At 45.4% G+C, this 17,586-nt stretch overlaps 1 protein-coding gene across 2 annotated transcripts in view; it reads right to left on the bottom strand.

Annotated features, from left to right (window-relative positions):
• Positions 1 to 17,586, bottom strand: part of megf10 (multiple EGF-like-domains 10) — a 193,852-nt gene that overhangs the window by 81,303 nt on the left and 94,963 nt on the right. For both annotated transcript variants that reach the window (XM_038804066.1, XM_038804067.1), the window contains exons 6-8: positions 7,069 to 7,315; positions 2,367 to 2,487; positions 218 to 354 (exon numbers count right to left, since the gene is read on the bottom strand). In XM_038804066.1, the coding sequence (XP_038659994.1) occupies positions 218 to 354; positions 2,367 to 2,487; positions 7,069 to 7,315 (505 nt within the window). The remainder of the gene's footprint in view (positions 1 to 217; positions 355 to 2,366; positions 2,488 to 7,068; positions 7,316 to 17,586) is intronic.

The following is a 17,586-nucleotide window of genomic DNA, read 5'->3' as shown; positions in this document are numbered from 1 at the left end:
AGGGCCCAGGTAGCTGAAGGCCCGGCCACCAATGGTGGAGCGATAGAAATTGTGAATGTGCAAGAGGATAGAATTGAAAGGACTGAGAAATCTCGGAGTGTTGTAAAGGGTGGGTGTAGCTAAAGTGGTGGTGAGGGGGAACGAGGCCACGTAAAGAGTATAAAAGTACATGAAAGTGAACACCACATTAGGATATAATGATGATAGTTTCCATTACCTCTCTCCTGTGTAGCCAGCTGCACACTGACACTGACCGGTGACCGAGTCACATTGTCCACCATTGTGACACTGGCATTCCTGCGAGCAGTTTTTTCCGTATCTTGCTTCAGGACAAGGTTGACCACACACTGTTCCCTTTAAAAGTTAAATATTTCAAGTCGATCGAACAGTTTTTAAAAAATCATTGCACTTAGATAAATTTTCCAACTAGCCTCTATCCTAGAGGCATTTTCAAATTAAATACCCAGATTTGCCCTGAACTTGAGGGTGAGAACATTGTTCGAGAGGAGTGCCAGTAATTTTGTTTTAAGCAGACATCTGGTGGTAACATCTTGTCTATTAAAGCCTTCAGTTCGGACTATAACCTCGCTTCTGTGGTCATTGATAGTGCATCAAGAAACAAGATGACCTTTGAGTCCACATTTAACCGTTTCCTCCCTTCTCGTCGCTACTGCAATTAGGAGGCTTGTACCAAATTGCTAGAGGCAAGTGTATGGCTTATTATTGCAGTACATGTAACACACATTTAAGGGTAAACTTCCTGAGGTAGCACTGCTGAAAGGCATAGCAGGAAACATGAGTTGGTAAAATTACCCCATGGAAAATGACATTAGTTCTACACAACACAACTAGGAGATATGTGCTGTACATGTGAAAAAGAAAGCCGTCCATTTGTCCACTCCCCTACATTTTTAACACAGTCATTAGAACCTGTATCAATTAGAATTATTAAACCCTGTGATTCCAAAGCATAATATTGCAGGAGCTACATTTGACAGGTGATATTTCTTCTCCATAATGTTCAATACTCAGTACCTCTCTATAAAAAAAGAGATCAGGGCACGATGAAGGTGCAAAAATGATTCAAAAGCAGAATAGCTGTACTGAGAGGATAAATTGATCAGAAAAAGCTGGATGGGTCAGGTGTCTTGTCTCCAGAACAGAGAAGACCGAGGTGTGACTGGATAGAGGTCTTTACAATGATGAAGGAGACTGATAGGATAAATGCGAGAAGATATCTCCATTTTTGTAGCGGGGGGGGGGGAAGAGAGAGAGAGAGAGAGAGAGAGACGAAAACTAGGGACCACATAAGATGTTGCTGTTAAGTCCAAAAGGGAATTCAGAATATGGAACTCACCACCACAGCGGGTGATGGAGGTGAATAGCAGACATTTAAGGGGAAGCTGAATAAACACGGAGGTGAAAGGAAGAGAAGTATATGTTGATATGAAGTGGGGTGGAGGGGACATGTGTGGGCCATAAACAATGGTATAGACTTCAGTATTGTAGATTTTAACTAAGAATTATCCTACCATTTGCGTATTGGAAATATTATTGATACAACCCGGGAAAGTGCGTACAAAATGAAACACTGTCCCCTCAGTCACTATATTAGGCAGAAATTTCAAACCACATCTTCGGATAGACCTTGGAAATGAAAGTTTTAATGAAGAAATAACAATCCAGTGGAAAGGGCAGCACGCTAGCATTGCGGATAGCACAATCGCTTCACAGCTCCAGGGTCCCAGGTTCGATTCCGGCTTGGGTCACTGTCTGTGTGGAGTCTGCACATCCTCCCCGTGTGTGCGTGGGTTTCCTCCGGGTGCTCCGGCTTCCTCCCACAGTCCAAAGATGTGCAGGTTAGGTGGATTGGCCATGATAAATTGCCCTTAGTGTCCAAAATTGCCCTTAGTGTTGGGTGGGGTTACTGGGTTATGGGGATAGGGTGGAGGTGTTAACCTTGGGTAGGGTGCTCTTTCCAGGAGCCGGTGCAGACTCGATGGGCCGAATGGCCTCCTTCTGTACTGTAAATTCTATGAAATGGTTAATCAAAATATGTATTTTGTGTTGATTTTTTAAATCAATTTGTTCCAAACCTTCTTTTAGACAAAGGAGATTCGGTCAAAGAGAAAAAATGTGAGAGCGTGTCTCAGAAAGCAATTTGAGAGGTTCATCTGTTTTCTTATCAAGATGTGGCAAGTGACTGACTACATAGAGAAATAGCATTATAAAGAGCTTACCTGGATGACATTACAAACATTTTATGATGATATAAAGTAATGCTTGTGCACATGAAGTTGTGCGTATAGATACAAGATTGTAAATAACATATATAATAGATAATATATATCATAGATATAGATTACCATCCATCCAGGCGGGCATGAGCATTCTCCTGTCACATGGTGACATACTCCACCATTTTGGCAAGGGCATCGCTCTTCACATTGAGGTCCATGTTTCCCTGGTGGACACAGATCTTCACAACTAGAAAACCAAGCAAAATACAAAATAAATTAACAGACTGTGGTGAATGTAATTTGATAATTCACACCATGTCTTTGTAAACGCAGTAGCGTTATCCAACCACTAGGGGGAGTAGCTCTGGGAATGCTCAGGAGCTTGTACAGGGCTCCACCCTTGGCTCCGCCCATGACTCCTCCCCCTAGTGCTGCTGTATAAATACCCTTGTCCAGAGTCAGCCTGCAGTTCACTGAGAGTTCATCAACGGGTAACAGGCTGGCTCTGTAGTAAGTCGATTAAAGCCTATATTCATACCGGAAACACGTGTCTGGTGAATTGATGGTTCCATCACAGACACATATTGGAACAAAGGAAGAACGTGCATCATATAGCACCTTTCATGAATTCTGGACATCTCAAAGTGCTTTGCACCCAATGAAGGGTAGTCACTGTTGTAACGTAAGAAGTTCAGCAGCTAATTTGCACCCAGCAAACTCCCACGTGCACCAATTAGACAGTGAACAGATAATCTATTCTTTTATGATTGTGATTCCGGGGTAAATATTGGCCAGGATACAAGGAAGAATATCTCTGTTCTTCTTCCAAGTGGACTTCTTGCATCAACCTAAGAAGGTAGACAGACTGGATTTATGTCTCATCCAAGATTCAACACTGCACTCCATCAGTACTCTACTGAAATGTGACCTAAACGTTGTGTTTCTGTCTCTGGAATGGATCTGGAACCCATAATATTTGAATTCATAGAAGGAGGCCATTTGGCCCATTGAGTCTGCACCAGCTCTTGGAAAGAACACCCTATTTAAGCCCATCCCTCCACCGTATCCCTGTGACCCAGAAACCCCACCTCACCTTTCTTTTTGGACACTAAGGGCAATTTAGCATGGCCAATCCACCTAACCTGCACATCTTTGGACTGTGGGAGGAAACCGGAGCACCCAGAGGAAACCCACGCAGACACGGGGAGAATGTGCAGACCCCGGAGTGCTAAGCACTGGGCCATAGCTGATACCAGACTAGAGAAAGAGGGACAGAGAATCAAAAATCATAGAATAAAATCAAAGATATTTAATCATTTTCATCATCGATACCATTAGGCTTCTTAAAGATCTTAACACAGAAGGAGCCCATTCAGCCCATCATATCTGTGCTGGTTCTTTGAAAGCGCTATAGGTAGGTAGATAGGTAGAAAGGAAAGAAGGGAGAATGTACATTGTTGAAATACATGGGTAGGTAAGTAGATAAATGGCTAGGCAAAACAGAATAACGATAAACAGATAGACAGATTGATAGGTCAGTAGAGAGATATATGAGAGCGGTAACCAATCATTATCACTGTTCAGTATAGACATCCTGATGGTTTTATTCATGAAAGCCCAAAGGAATTTATTTGATTTCAAAATATTGATTCCAAACGGGAGATCGCTCTGAATCAGAATCTTTTTCGACCACTAAATCATGCTATATAGGTTACAGCCAAAGGCACTTTTGTTAAATCAGGCCAATTTATTCCATGTTCATCATGACAATCCTGTGAACTGTAGAACTAAACATTGGAACACAAACTATTTAATTCTCATGCCGTCCATTATCCACTCTCGGAGATCATAAATCCAGGATTATATTCAAGGAACGCAGTTCCAACTTTTTAAAGTCTTATTCTTTAATGGATTGTGGGCATCGCTGGCTGGGCCAGCATTTATTGCCCATCCCTAACTGCCCTGGAGAAGGTGGTCTGGAGCTGCCTTCTTGACCTACTGCAGTCCATGTGGTGTAGGCACACCCACAGTGCTGTTAGGGAAGGGGGTTTCAGGACTTTGACCCAGTGACAGTGAAGGAATGGCCAATATATTTCCTAGTCAGGATGGTGTGTGGCTCGGAGGGAAACTGCAGGTGGTGGTGTTCCCATGTGTCTGCTAACCTTTACCTTCAGGCGGTAGAGGTCACAGGTTTGTAGGATGCTGAAGACCCTCATCCCTGGAACCCAGTCATGAATCTTTCCTGCACTTTTTCTGATGCCTTCACTTCCTTTCTAAAGTGGCACCAAGAACTCCAATTGAAGCCAAATCAGTACTTTATAGAAGTTCAGTGTAACCTCCATGCTCTTGTACACTATTGATATAACCTAAGATAGTGTCTGCTTTTATTAACCATTCTCTCAACCTCCCATCTTCAATTACTTTTGTATGTATACACCCAGCTCCCTTTGCTCCTGCACCCCTTAACTTTATACTTTCTCTCCAAGTTAGCACGGTAGCACAAGTGGATAGCATTGTGGCTTCACAGCGCCAGGGTCCCAGGTTCAATTCCCTGCTGGGTCACTGTCTGTGCGGAGTCTGCACGTTCTCCTCGTGTCTGCGTGGGATTCCTCCGGATGCTCCGGTTTCCTCCCACAGTCCAAAGATGTGCAGGTTAGGTGGATTGGCCATGCTAAATTGTCCCTTAGAGTTCAAAAAGGTTAGATGGGGTTATTGGGATTCGGGGATTGGGTGGAAGTGAGGGCTTAAATGTGTTGATGCAAACCCGATGGGCCGAATGGCCTCCTTCTGCACTGTATGTTCTATGTATCAATGTATGTTCCTTCAACCAGAATGAACCACTTCCTATTTCTCCACTTGAACTTCATCTGCCGCCCATTTCACCAACTTGTCTATATCCTTTTGAAGTTCTACACGACATCATTCACAAATTTTGAAATAGTGCCCTGTACTCCAAGGTCCAGGTCATAATAGATTTCAGGAAAAGCAAGTGTCCTGACCCCTGGGGAACTCCACCACAGATCTGAACTAAACAAACACAAGCAACAACGACTAAATAGGTTCACGCAACAAATATGATAATGGGCGTGATTCAGCGACTCCGTTGTACCTGGCACGGATCCGGGCACAACGGGTGAATCACGTGAGAGCCCTAAATTGGGCTCTAGGTCGGGCGCAAAACCTCGCACGGGTCACCTGCCTCGCTCCGCCCAGCGAGATCTGGATCTAGACCGCTGGGCCATAGAATCATAGAATTTACAGTGCAGAAGGAGGCCATTCGGCCGATCGAGTCTTCACCGGCCCTTGGAAAGAGCACCCTACCTAAGTCCACACCTCCACCCTATCCCCGTTACCCAGTAACCACACCTAACCTTTTTTGGACACTAGGGGGCAATTTATCATGGCCAATCCACCGAACCTGCACGTCTTTGGACTGTGGGAGGAAACCGGAGCACCCGGAGGAAACCCACGCAGACATCGGAAGAGAGTGAAAACTCCACACAGACAGTCACCCATAGCTCCACCCCCAGAAAATATCTCCATAGTCGCCTCAGGGTTTTCTTGCTTCTAAAAGCCTCTGGGCTGGGTCAAAGATTCAAGCATGGTTTGCAAACACACACACAGGGATGCGAAACCAAACCAAAAGTAAACAACATCAATTCACCTTAAACTGAAACCAAAACTCTACATTCTTAATCTTTATTTCAACCCGCAATACGGACAGTCATAACCAGTATTAATTTTGTCCTGAGTAATTTCTTTTTGTACACTTTGACTTGCTGTGTTATCTGAGATACCTTGTAGTTGGGTTTTTCTGTTTGACCTTTATTAGACATATGCTATGCAACCTCTGACATTTTCTAGATATTTGACTTTTGAAATGTAATGACGGTCCAGTAACCAGACAATGGTTCTGTGCAAAAGAGAACAAGCTGTGCACGGCATCTAGGACAGAAATTCAGGATGGCTTAGATCAATCATGGGGCAATCCCGAGTAGTGAAGACCAATCAGCGAGCAAGGGAGGACCATGCACAAGGAGTTCTGGCACTAAGAACTGCAATAAAACAAGAAGTCAAGCCTCAATCCATACAGCAGAGGAGAAAAAAGCTACCAAATGAGGAAAGACATGACACCATCAATATGACTCAAACTGAGTCCATGCACTCCACCATCCCAGGTCTAAGCGGGAAGTAAAGCCTATCGACACCTAATAATTGTCACCTAGTTTATTAAGTTTCATATAATAATAATTTTTATTGGTGTCACAAGTAGGCTTACATTAACACTGCAATGAAGTTACTGTGAAAAGCCCCTAGTCGCCACATTCCGGCACCTGTTTGGGTACACAGATGGAGAATTCAGAATGTCCGATTCACCTAACAGCACGTCTTTCGGGACTTGTGGGAGGAAACCGGAGCACCCGGAGGAAACCCACGCAGACACGGGGAGAACGTGCAGACTCCGCACAGACAGTGACCCAAGCCGGGAATCGATCCTCGGACCCTGGCGCTGTGAAGCAACGGTGCTAACCGCTGTGCTGCCGTGCCGCCTTCTTCTGCTAATGAATTTTCTGACTTGATCACAAATCGGTGGCCTCACTGTCTGGGTCCGAGCAAACTAAAAATCTTCACAAAGTTAAGGTCGAAGTTGCAAGTAAACATACTGCTGGATAAAAGTGTCAGGAATTGCATGTAGCACTGCTGCTTCCACCCAACAAAGCGGGCAATCTGGAGCCTTTGCAGTACGCAAAACTTTGCCTTTCAATATTAATCATGACCAGAGATTTTGCCTCCCAGAAAGTGTGTGTCTGTTGGAGTTTGTACTTACAATGCACCAGTGTAACCTGGTGGACATTTGCACTCGCCAGTCATGTGATCACAGGTTGCCCCATTTTGGCACTGGCATTTTAGATGGCATCCGTTGCCATAGGTTCCGACATTGCAAACCTCCTCACATCGCCAACCTTGGTAGCCAGGACTGCAGAGACAGGCTCCAGTGATAGGGTTGCACAAAGCTCCATTCTTACACTGACAGCGGTTGTTACAGTGAGGGCCCCAACGGTTACTGTCACATGCTGCAACACATATAAAAGAAAAAAAAGAGGTTCTGTCACACAAGAATTAGAAAGGTCATAGAAATCTTCAAAGGTTTTAAGCAGAATATATATACACACATATATAGATGCGGCAAAACTAAACAGTTGTGACCAGTACGGCATATCAAATTAATACTCAGTGTACTCATTATTACCAACTCATAGAGTCATAGTTACATAGAATTTACAGTGCAGAAGGAGGCCATTCGGCCCATCGAGTCTGCACCTCGCAAAGAGCACCACACCTCCTCCCTATTCCGGTCACCCAACCTAACCTTTTGGACAATAAGGGACAATTTATCACGGACAATCCACCGAACACATATTTGGACTGTGGGAGGAAAGGAGAGCACCAGGAAGAAATCCACGCAGACATGGGGAGAACATGCAAACACACAGACAATCACCCAAGGCCCGGAACTGAACCAGGGACCCTGGAGCTGTGAGGCAGCAGTGCTAAACACTGTGTCACCATGTCGCCCATGATTTAGTGTTATTCTTTCATGTAAGCCTCACTGGCTAGGCCAGCATTTATTGCTCACGTCTAATTGGCCTGGAGAAGGTAGTGGTTAGCCACCTTCTTGAACCGCTGCAGTCCATGTGTTGTAGGTACACCCACAGCTCTGTTAGGGAGATACTTCCAGAAGATTGACCCAGGGACAATGAAGGAACGGCGATGTAGTTCCAAGTCAGGCGCTGTTCTTTCCAGCCTCAAAACGGGTGGCAATTGGGAAGATCCAAAACAATCTGCCACCCAACATGTAGCGTTCTACCCCACTGCGACAGAAGCACTGGTCATCAAGGTCACAATACCAAAGATGATCAATGCAACTGTCATTTTCTCCAATCTGGATTATCTTAGCATTATGCAGTTCTGAAACCTTTCTCAGAGTTTCTTCAAAACAAATTGACTGCACAGAAACAGGCCATTCAGCCCCCCCCCCCCCTGCTCTATGCCGATGTTTCTGCCACACACAAACTAGTAATTGAGGCTGTTGCAAATGTTGTTTGGATTAAGGGGATTCCCTGTGGAGTTAATTAGATTTCAGCTTGGTAAATTGATGTTGTCACTAGGAGGAGCCAGGGCATCAGGAATTTTGCAGAAAAACAGTCAGTTGTGAGTTAGCTGGAGATGTGAGCAGAAGTCAAACAATTCACCTCAGTTAAAAGATATGTCCTGCAGCTAGATTATCAGTTTCTTTCCAAGCAGCTCAGAAGAGTAGTCAGAATGTGAGCTGAAACCAGCTAAAGCAACTTCTGGAGAAATACAGCCAAACTTTCTGCATGGTTCAGAGAGGATTCAGATCTTTTCTTTAAAGCAGTGGCAAAAGATTTCTCCTTCTCATGAACATCTTTGTACAGCAGATATTCCCAGGGATAACTGTGTTCAACAGTAGATTGCATACAAGATGATCAGAGGATTAGTTAGGGTGGACAGTGAGAGCCTTTTTCCTCGGATGGTGATGTCTAGCACGAGGGGACATTGCTTTAAATTGAGGGGAGATAGATATAGGACAGATGTCAGAGGTAGGTTCTTTACTCAGAGAGTAGTAAGGGCATGGAGTGCCCTGCCTACAACAGTAGTGGACTCGCCAATACTAAACGCATTCAAATGGTCATTGGATAGGCATATGGACGATAAGGGAATAGTGTAGATGGTCTTTAGAGGAGTTTCACAAGTCGGCGCAACGTCGAGAGGCAAAGGGCCTGTAGTGCGCTGTAATGTTCTATGATCTATGAGAGACGAGATGGCTGGTTTGTTGTTTGAGTGGGAATAAAGTTAGCAGTTAAGGATTACTGTATGCACTGTATTAATTAGCATTGTTTAAGGGGTAATTGTAAGTTATTTTCTGGTGCGATGTTAAAGATATTTTAATACTGCGTTAATAATCAAGATTTTTGTAATATAGAGGCAGCACGGTGGCGCAGTGGTAGCACTGCAGCCTCATGGCGCTGAGGTCCCAGGTTCGATCCCGGCTCTGGATCACTGTCCATGTGGAGTTTGCACATTCTCCCCATGTTTGCGTGTGTTTCGCCCCCACAACCCAAAGATGTGCAGGGTAGGTGGATTGGCCACGCTAAATTGCCCCTTAATTGGAAAAAATTAATTGGGTACTCTAAATTAAAACAAAGTTTGTTGTAATATACCATATCCCTATTTCTTTGTGAAATTGCTCCTGGAGTGAGGTATCGTTTCCTCACAGACTTACAAAATAAAAATAAAATATTGAGATTTCGGTCCAGTATCCTAGCAACCGTTGGGTCTGGTCTGGGATCGTAATAAGTACCCAAGTCAAGCTTACCTTTTAAAAGCTTGTTTTAATAATTGTGCCGTCTCCTTGCTCAACACTCACCATTTTAAGAAAAATCAAAAGGCATTCAGGGAAAAATAGTGAATTCTTCTGTACTTTGTGCTTCCTTGATTTGTGAATAAAAATGACAACTTCAAAGATTTTCCTTGTGTGAGCTGCCGATATAACAAGGTTTATTTTAAATCCTTGACGCTGTCATTTTACAAAATTGGCAACCGTTTAATGCCCGTGCTACATCCATTGGTTATTCATGGTGTTCAGAAGAGCTGAGGGTGCAGATAGACACACGGCGGCATGATGCCCTCACTATCACAGAAACTTGGCTTAAAGAGGGGGAAAAGTGGCAACTCGACACCCCTGGGCATAGAGTTTTCAGGCAGCATAGAAGGGGATGAAGAGGGGGAGGGGTAAAGCATTGTTGGTTAAATTATAGCCGTGAGGTTGGATGATAAAATAAATAAAGTGTTAAATGAGGTCATTAGGGTTGAGCTCAGGAATAAAAAAGGAACAGCGCGGTAGCACAGTGGTTAGCACTGTGGCATCACAGCGCCAGGGTCCCAGGTTCGATTCCCGGCTGGGTCACTGTGCCGAGTCCGCACGTTCTCCCCGTGTGTGCGTGGGTTTCCTCCGGGTGCGCCGGTTTCCTCCCACAGTCCAAAGACGTGCGGGTTAGGTGGATTGGCCATGATAAATTGCCCTTAGTGACCAAAAAGGTTAGGAGGGGTTACTTGGTTACGGGGATAATGTGGAAGTGAGGGCTTAAGTGGGTCGGTGCAGACTCGATGGGCCGAATGGCCCCCTTCTGCACTGTATGTTCTATGTACACTGCCCGGAATGTATCCCAAATAGTGGAAGGCAGTGAGTAGAAAAAATATGGCGGCTAACTTCGAAGTGCAATAACAATGAGTCAGTAATTGTTGGAGACTTCAACGACTGTCATATCAACTGGGATCCAAATTGTGTGAAGAATAGAGCTGGTGAAGAAATGAGAGAGGACTGGAGAGAGCTTTTAGAATGAAAAACTATCAAAGCAATGGAAGGCATTCAAAGGGGAGATTTTGTCTGTACTTCCCGACGGCTGACCCGGCGAGACCGTTACTGGTATCTAACTGCAATTAGGGCCGGTACTGATGCCCCATGGGCTTCACATCGGAATTGACTGTCCCATCAGCTGATTCACCTGGAACACGCGCAGCACGAGGAGCACTGAAACCAATCCCGCAGAGCAAATCTCAGAGAGCAAGCTGTCACGCCGCCGCGCAGACCTGCTCCAGGATTCGAAAACGTGGGCTTGGCCAGACTGCTGGACGCAGTGGAGTCCAGACAGGGTGGGCTGTTTCCCTGAGGGTCACGCTGGGTCAGCCACAGGGCAGCCAGTGCCGCCTGGGAGGCCGTGGCAGCGGCCGTCAGCTCGGGGAGTGTGACCAGGAGGACTGCCTCACACACACGGACAATGCCGCAAGAAGCACGACCACCTCCTCCAGGCCACAGGGGTGAGTTGGCATGGGTCCCCGGGCACCGTCTGCCACATCGACCCCCCCCCCCCCCCCCCACGGCAACCCTGTGGCTGGTACTGCACAAACCCCACCCCCCTGCACCAGCGTAACACCGCACCTGTGCCCCAGATATTCTGGTTAAAGAGGAGTATGTAATATTAGACACAATAAGTGTAGTGAGAGTGGAAGCACTGGTGGGACTGGGAAGGTGGATAAATCATCATGAGCAGATGGAGTACATCCCAGGCTGTTAAAGGAAGCCAGAGAGGAAAAAACAAATTCTCCGAGGATCCTTTTCCAATCCTCACTGGACACAGGGAAGATCCCAGAGGATTGGAGGTCTGCAAAAATTTAAGAAAGGGTTAGGGATAGGCCAGAAAGCTAGAGACCAGAGAGCCTGAATTCAGTGGTGGGCAAATTGTTGGAAACAATTCTGAGAGACAGGATAAACTGTCCCTTAGAAATGCACAGTTGGTCAAGGATAGTCAGAAGGACTCCAAAATCAAGTGCCCTATTCCAAGCTCCGCACTGGCAAGCGACCACTAGGAAGACACAGGAAACGCTACAAGGACACACTGAAAAATTCCCTCAATAAATGCAACATCCACATTGACACGTGGGAATCGCTTGCCTCAGAATGCACAAGCATCCGTGAGGGTGCCAATCAGCTCGAGTATCACAGGGTGGAGCACGTGGAGGCTACAACAGCAGAAGGAGAGCGCAGAATCTCGAGTGTCCCTCCCACCCACCTCTTCACCTGCCAAACCTGCGGATCCAGGGCTGGAATTTTCAGACTCTGCAGAACCCACGTCCCCGGAGTGGGAGTAAGTCATCCTCGACCCTGAGGGACTGACCGAGAGAAGAGACAGCAAAGGTGGATTTCCCTTGGCTGAGGAGAATTACAAGCGAGCAGAGATTTAAAACGATTGGTAAAAGGATGAGGAAAGTCCATTTTTGCCCAGAGGGTGGTGGGCGTCTGGAAATCACTGCCCGAATTGGTGGTCGAGGCTGAAAAGCTCAACTCCTTTAAAAGGTACCCGGACCTGCATTTAAAGAGCTGTCACCTGCAAGTCTACAGACCAGGGATTAAAATGAGAGGCTAGTTTCTTTTTTTGGCCGGCGCAGAAGCGATGGGCTGAACAGCAAGTCAACTCTGATTGGTTGAGATAATGCCAGCCTGAGTCAACATGCCAATTAATCGACGACACCCTGTTCTCATGCAGTACAATTGTTGCTCCTTTTTGAAATTTGCCATTCTTGCATCTGTCCGATTGAGCACAAGACAAAACGCCTCAGCAACGTGATTCTGTTTTAAATAATACCCTAGTTCTGGAAAACCATTCTCAAATTAATAGAAAGGCAAAACTTTCCAATTGCCAGATGTTGGCACTGTTTCTGCATTCCATCACATCTGGCCAATTTCAATGACGCTTGTTTGATTTGAATTGACACGTAAACGTGACGCAAACACATTGTTGTCCTTTGTTGATCTGAGAGTCGCGAGCTGAGGATCAGATGGGGTCAAAGATTTGTGTGACACAAGCATGTTTTGATTTATTAATAACTGCTTGTGGCCACTTTGATCCTCGAGACTGCGTCAACTGTCTCAGTGAAACCGCCCGGAGGGTGAACTGGTTGGGGCCGAGAAGGATGGTGATTTACTATATTTCTTCCGTTGGTTAAAAGGCCTTTGATATCCCCTCAGGTTCAAAAATTATTCACAGCATGAGACTCTGTTGACTGCACAGCGGAAATTTCTCAAGATGCAATTTGGGTCTTCCTGGCTATTTTGTCGGGTTACAATCTGGATGTAATCCAATTAAGGCTCGATGTTCTCCAGAGCAAATTCCCTGGGGAGTTTTCCATATGATTGCCTCACGAAGATTGTCTCACAAATTGAGACAGAAATTTAAGACAGAAAGCACAAGGCAAACAAACCACCACAAAACAAGTACCTGGAATTTGAACAAGGGCGCACAATTGGTAGAACCTAGAAAGTCAGACAGAACAAATGTTGAACTGGCACAATACATTGTGGCAATAAATGTAAAAGTCAGGATGGTGTGTGGCTTGGAGGGGAACTTGCAGGTGGTGGGGTTCCCAGGTACCTGCTGCCCTTGTCCCCATGGGTTGTGGCTTTGGAAGGTGCTGTTGAAGGAGCCTTGGTGAGTTGCCGCAGTGCATCTTGTAGCTGGCCACACATGGCTGCCACTGTGCGTCAGAGGTGGAGGGGGTGAATGTTGAACTTGGTGGATGGGTTGCTAATCAAAAACCTGGCATAATACAATCTAAATTCTTGAATATATTTCATGTAATTAAAAACTCCTACAAGCGGGTAAACAACATCAATTGGTTGATTTATAGAATATTATTGACAAAAAAATGTCAGACCCACCCAAAAGGCATAAGGCACTCCCGAGTCACGTTAATATTACTGAAACTCGAAAGGAACAGTGTTAACTTAAAAATCAGACGAAGAAAATGATGCTCGCGGAGGTAGGACGTAAACCTACTTGCAACCTACCTGCCCGGGATCCACTGGCTTCCCTCGATTCTCCACCCTCCCCAGGGAGACAGCAGCTGGGCGCCGATCAGCGCTGGTCCACACAAATGTGGACCAGGCGGAACGACAGCTGGTGGGGGGGTGGGGGGTCTCCCAGGCCATTGGAGACCTCTAGGTGGTCAGGGTAAATGCCCTCCCCCCCGGAACGTGCCCCCCCCCCTCGAACATGGGCACCTTGGCACTGTCCAGCTGGCATATTGGCACTGCCACTTTGGCACCGACAAGGTGCCAGGGTGGCAGTGTAAGGGCGCCCAAGTGTCAGGGTGGCACTGCCAAGGGACAAGGGCCAAGGGGTGCCATGCCCATGAAATGAGGGTGGAGGGACGTCTCGCGGGACTTTGGTGAATCTCGGTGTAAACAAAGCATCCTTAAACAAAAGATTAGGCGATATATGTATTTTCAATATTGACTGGAGCCCGTCCACCAAGAAAGCATTGACTTCAAAGCAGGATCATTCAGCCCATCATTCATTCATGACACATCACACACCACTTCTGAACTATCGGCTGACGGCCATCAGCTGTGCGGAGCAGTTTGTAATTCCTTAAACAACCCCTGGGTCTCATTTCCAGAAACGTCATGCATTCCTGAAAAAACATGTTTTGGGTTGGTGGCCCAGGGGGTCAGTGCTGCGGAAATGCAAGTGAGGCAGGGTTGGTGCAAGAGGGAGGGGGGAATTTATTTGTGCAAAAGGTGACGCATTAAATGTGCATAAACATCCCTGAATGGTTAACAAGTGAGGAGTTTTTCAGCGGAGCAGGTACACTTCTTTATTTCTTTGTCTGATCAAAAATACAAAGCATTGCAGTGATTTCCTGTGCCGCAGTGAAAATCATTACTTGCTGTCAAATGATCATCTTGGGAGTCTTACTGGCTGAGTTTAAACCACCACCAGTCAGATCTCCCTTTGAAAGGGGAAAGCAACCTATGGTCACTTGGAACTATGGCGACTTTACCTTTGCTGACTGAGAAACGTATTGCCACACTTTAAGCTTAAACCAGATCCATGGTCTGTTTTTCCTTGTGTCTGAATAAAGCTCATAGTCTTACAGTTGAAGTAGATGCTTTATTTCTATGAGTTCATTCTCTCTCCAGCACTTGTACTATGTTACATCTGAGCTGCCTGTCTGTGTCCTGCTCATCAGCTGCCGTTCCTGTGAAGAGTGCCTTGACTTCCTGTTTGTCTATGTATGTATACATCTCTGGTGCTCCCTCTAGTGGTTACTTAGTTGTAGTGTATTTACATTAGCCCCTTGTGTATATACAATGATGCATATCACTACATCCCCCCTTTTTTCTTTTTACATATTTTCTGTACTTTGTTAAAGTAAATTGTACAAAACAGGTAGATAAATGATGATATGTACAAGTTGTGATGATATTGATAATTATACAAAGCCAATTAATATTTATGAGTCCAATCTTAATTTTAAAAAATTATGAGTCCAAACTTTCTGAATTTGTTCGGTTGAGTTGCTTTCTTCTTCTGTTGTTGAAGGGGTGATGTTGATGGTGACATTCTTTTGTGAACGTCGTCAGTGTTCTTGTGTTTAAGTAACCAAGAAGTCATCATGAGGTGTTCGAATGGTCAAATCACTTTGTTGTCTGATTTAGACTTTTTCCTGTGCTTGTGGTATCGATTCTGGATGTAATCTTTGTTGTCTGATCTGGGCTTTTTTCTGTATTTGCGGTATTGATTCTGTATGTCATCTGCCTTGAAAGCTGGTTTGCTTGTTTGTAGTGGAGCAAATGTGAATTTGTGAGATTCGTTGTCATGCCATGTTTGTATTCTTGCCATTGTTTTGAGCTGTGCTGTTACATTGTCCTTTATGTGCGGAGTTGTAATATGTCGTACAAGTTGTTGTTTCATTGTTGTTGTTTTTGTAGTTTCTGTCTTTGTTGTTTCTGTTGTTCTTCTTACTGTTTTTGTCATGCTTGTTGTTGGTGTTGTTGCCTTTGTTATGCTTCTTCTTGTTGTTTTTGTTCTTGTTCTTGTAGTTGTTGGTGTTGTGCTTGTAGTTTTTGTTGTTGTGCTTGTTGTTGTTGTTCTTGTTGTGCTTCTTGCTGTTTTTGTAATTGCTGTTGATTTTCTTGTTTCTGTTGTGCTTCTTGTGGTTTTTGTTGTTCTTGTTGCGCTCAATGACTATTCCGTGTGGATAATTCGAGTCATTCTCAAAGTTATTTGCGTCAGTGTCCTTCGTGGTGTCTGATGGTTCATTGAGCGTTCTGAAGTCACCTGGTACCATGCATTATTTCTTGTGTCTGAATAAAGCTTGTAGTCTTACAGGTGAAGTAGATGCTTTAGTTCTATGAGTTCGTTCTCTCTCCAGCATTTATACTATGTTACATCTGAGCTGCCCGTCTGTGTCCTGCTCACCTGTTCCTGTGAAGAGTGCCTTGACTTCCTGTTTGTCTACGTATATGTACATCTCTGGTGCTCCCTCTACTGGTTACTTAGTTGTAGTGTATTTACATTAACCTCCTCCCACGACAGGAAACAATTTCTCCCCATCTTTACTATCAAATCTTTTAACCATTTGAATTAGACCACCCCTTGATCTTCTAAACTCATAGCCGAGACCACGTAGTCTTCATAATTTAGCCCTTTTAGCTCTGGTATTATCTGGTGATTCTGTGCTGCTGCTCGTCCTTGGCCAGTATATACTTCCTGAGGTGTGTGCCCAGAACTGAGACGCAGTTACCCCAAAGAGGGTCCACCCAGAGCTTTATACAACGTGGATGTGGTCAGGGTGTGTTTAAACTACTCTGCACATTTCCTGTCTCCATACCGGCAGCACGGTAGCACAAGTGGTTAGCACTGTGGCTTCACAGCGCCAGGGTCCCAGGGTTGATTCCCCGCTGGGTGACTGTCTGTGTGGAGTCTGCATGTTCTCCCCGTGTCTGCATGGGTTTCCTCCGGGTGCTCCGGTTTCCTCCCACAGTCCAAAGGTGTGCAGGTTAGGTGGATTGGCCATGATAAATTGCCCTTAGTGACCAAAACGGTTAGGAGGGTTATTGTGTTACGGGGATAGGATGGAAGTGAGGGCTTAAATGGGTTGGTGCAGACTCGATGGGCCAAATGGCCTCCTTCTGCACTGTATGTTCTATGTTGCCCGTCTAAACTAAAATCTTCTACACTTCCTGGGTCCATATCTCTCTATTCCCATCCTATTCATGTATTTGTCAAGATGCCCCTTAAACATCAATATCATCCCTGCTTCCACCACTTCCTCCGGCAGCGAGTTCCAGGTACCCACTACCCTCTGTGTCAAAAACTTGCCTCGTACATCTCCTCTAAACCTTGCCCCTCGCACCTTAAACCTATGCCCCCTAGTATTTGACCCCTCTATCCTGGGAAAAAGCCTCTGACTATCCACTTTGTCTATGCCCCTCATAATTTTGTAGACCTCTATCAGGTCGCCCCTCAACCTCCTTCGTTCCAGTGAGAACAAACCGAGTTCATTCAACCTCTCCTCATAACTCCTCACTGCTTTGCACATCTCTTAAATAGCTGTTAAAACTAGACTCTGAAGACATCAGAATGAGAAAGTATTTGGGTGGAGCGAAATAAGGTGAAACTGTTCCCAACGGCAGAGGGAACGGTAACTCGAGGGACACCGATAATTGGCAGAAGAAGCAGAGAGGAGATGATGAGAATTTATTTGAAGCGGAGAGTTGTTGTGATCTGGAACGTGCTGTCTGAGAGGCCGGTGGAAACAGATTTGACTTTCCAAAGAGAACTACCCCAGGGGAGATAAATGTGCAGGGCGTCAGGGAAAAGAGCAGGCGGTGGAGACTAATCTGACAGCTCTTTCAAATAAACGGCACAGGCTTGGTGGGTCGAATGGCCTCTTTCTGTGCTGTTTAATTCTTTGACCA

The sequence above is a fragment of the Scyliorhinus canicula genome, chromosome 8, assembly GCF_902713615.1.
Source record: "Scyliorhinus canicula chromosome 8, sScyCan1.1, whole genome shotgun sequence".
In the NCBI taxonomy this organism is placed as follows: domain Eukaryota; kingdom Metazoa; phylum Chordata; class Chondrichthyes; order Carcharhiniformes; family Scyliorhinidae; genus Scyliorhinus; species Scyliorhinus canicula.
Note: the sequence above shows the minus strand (reverse complement) of the source record. Positions and strands in the feature narration are given on the sequence as shown.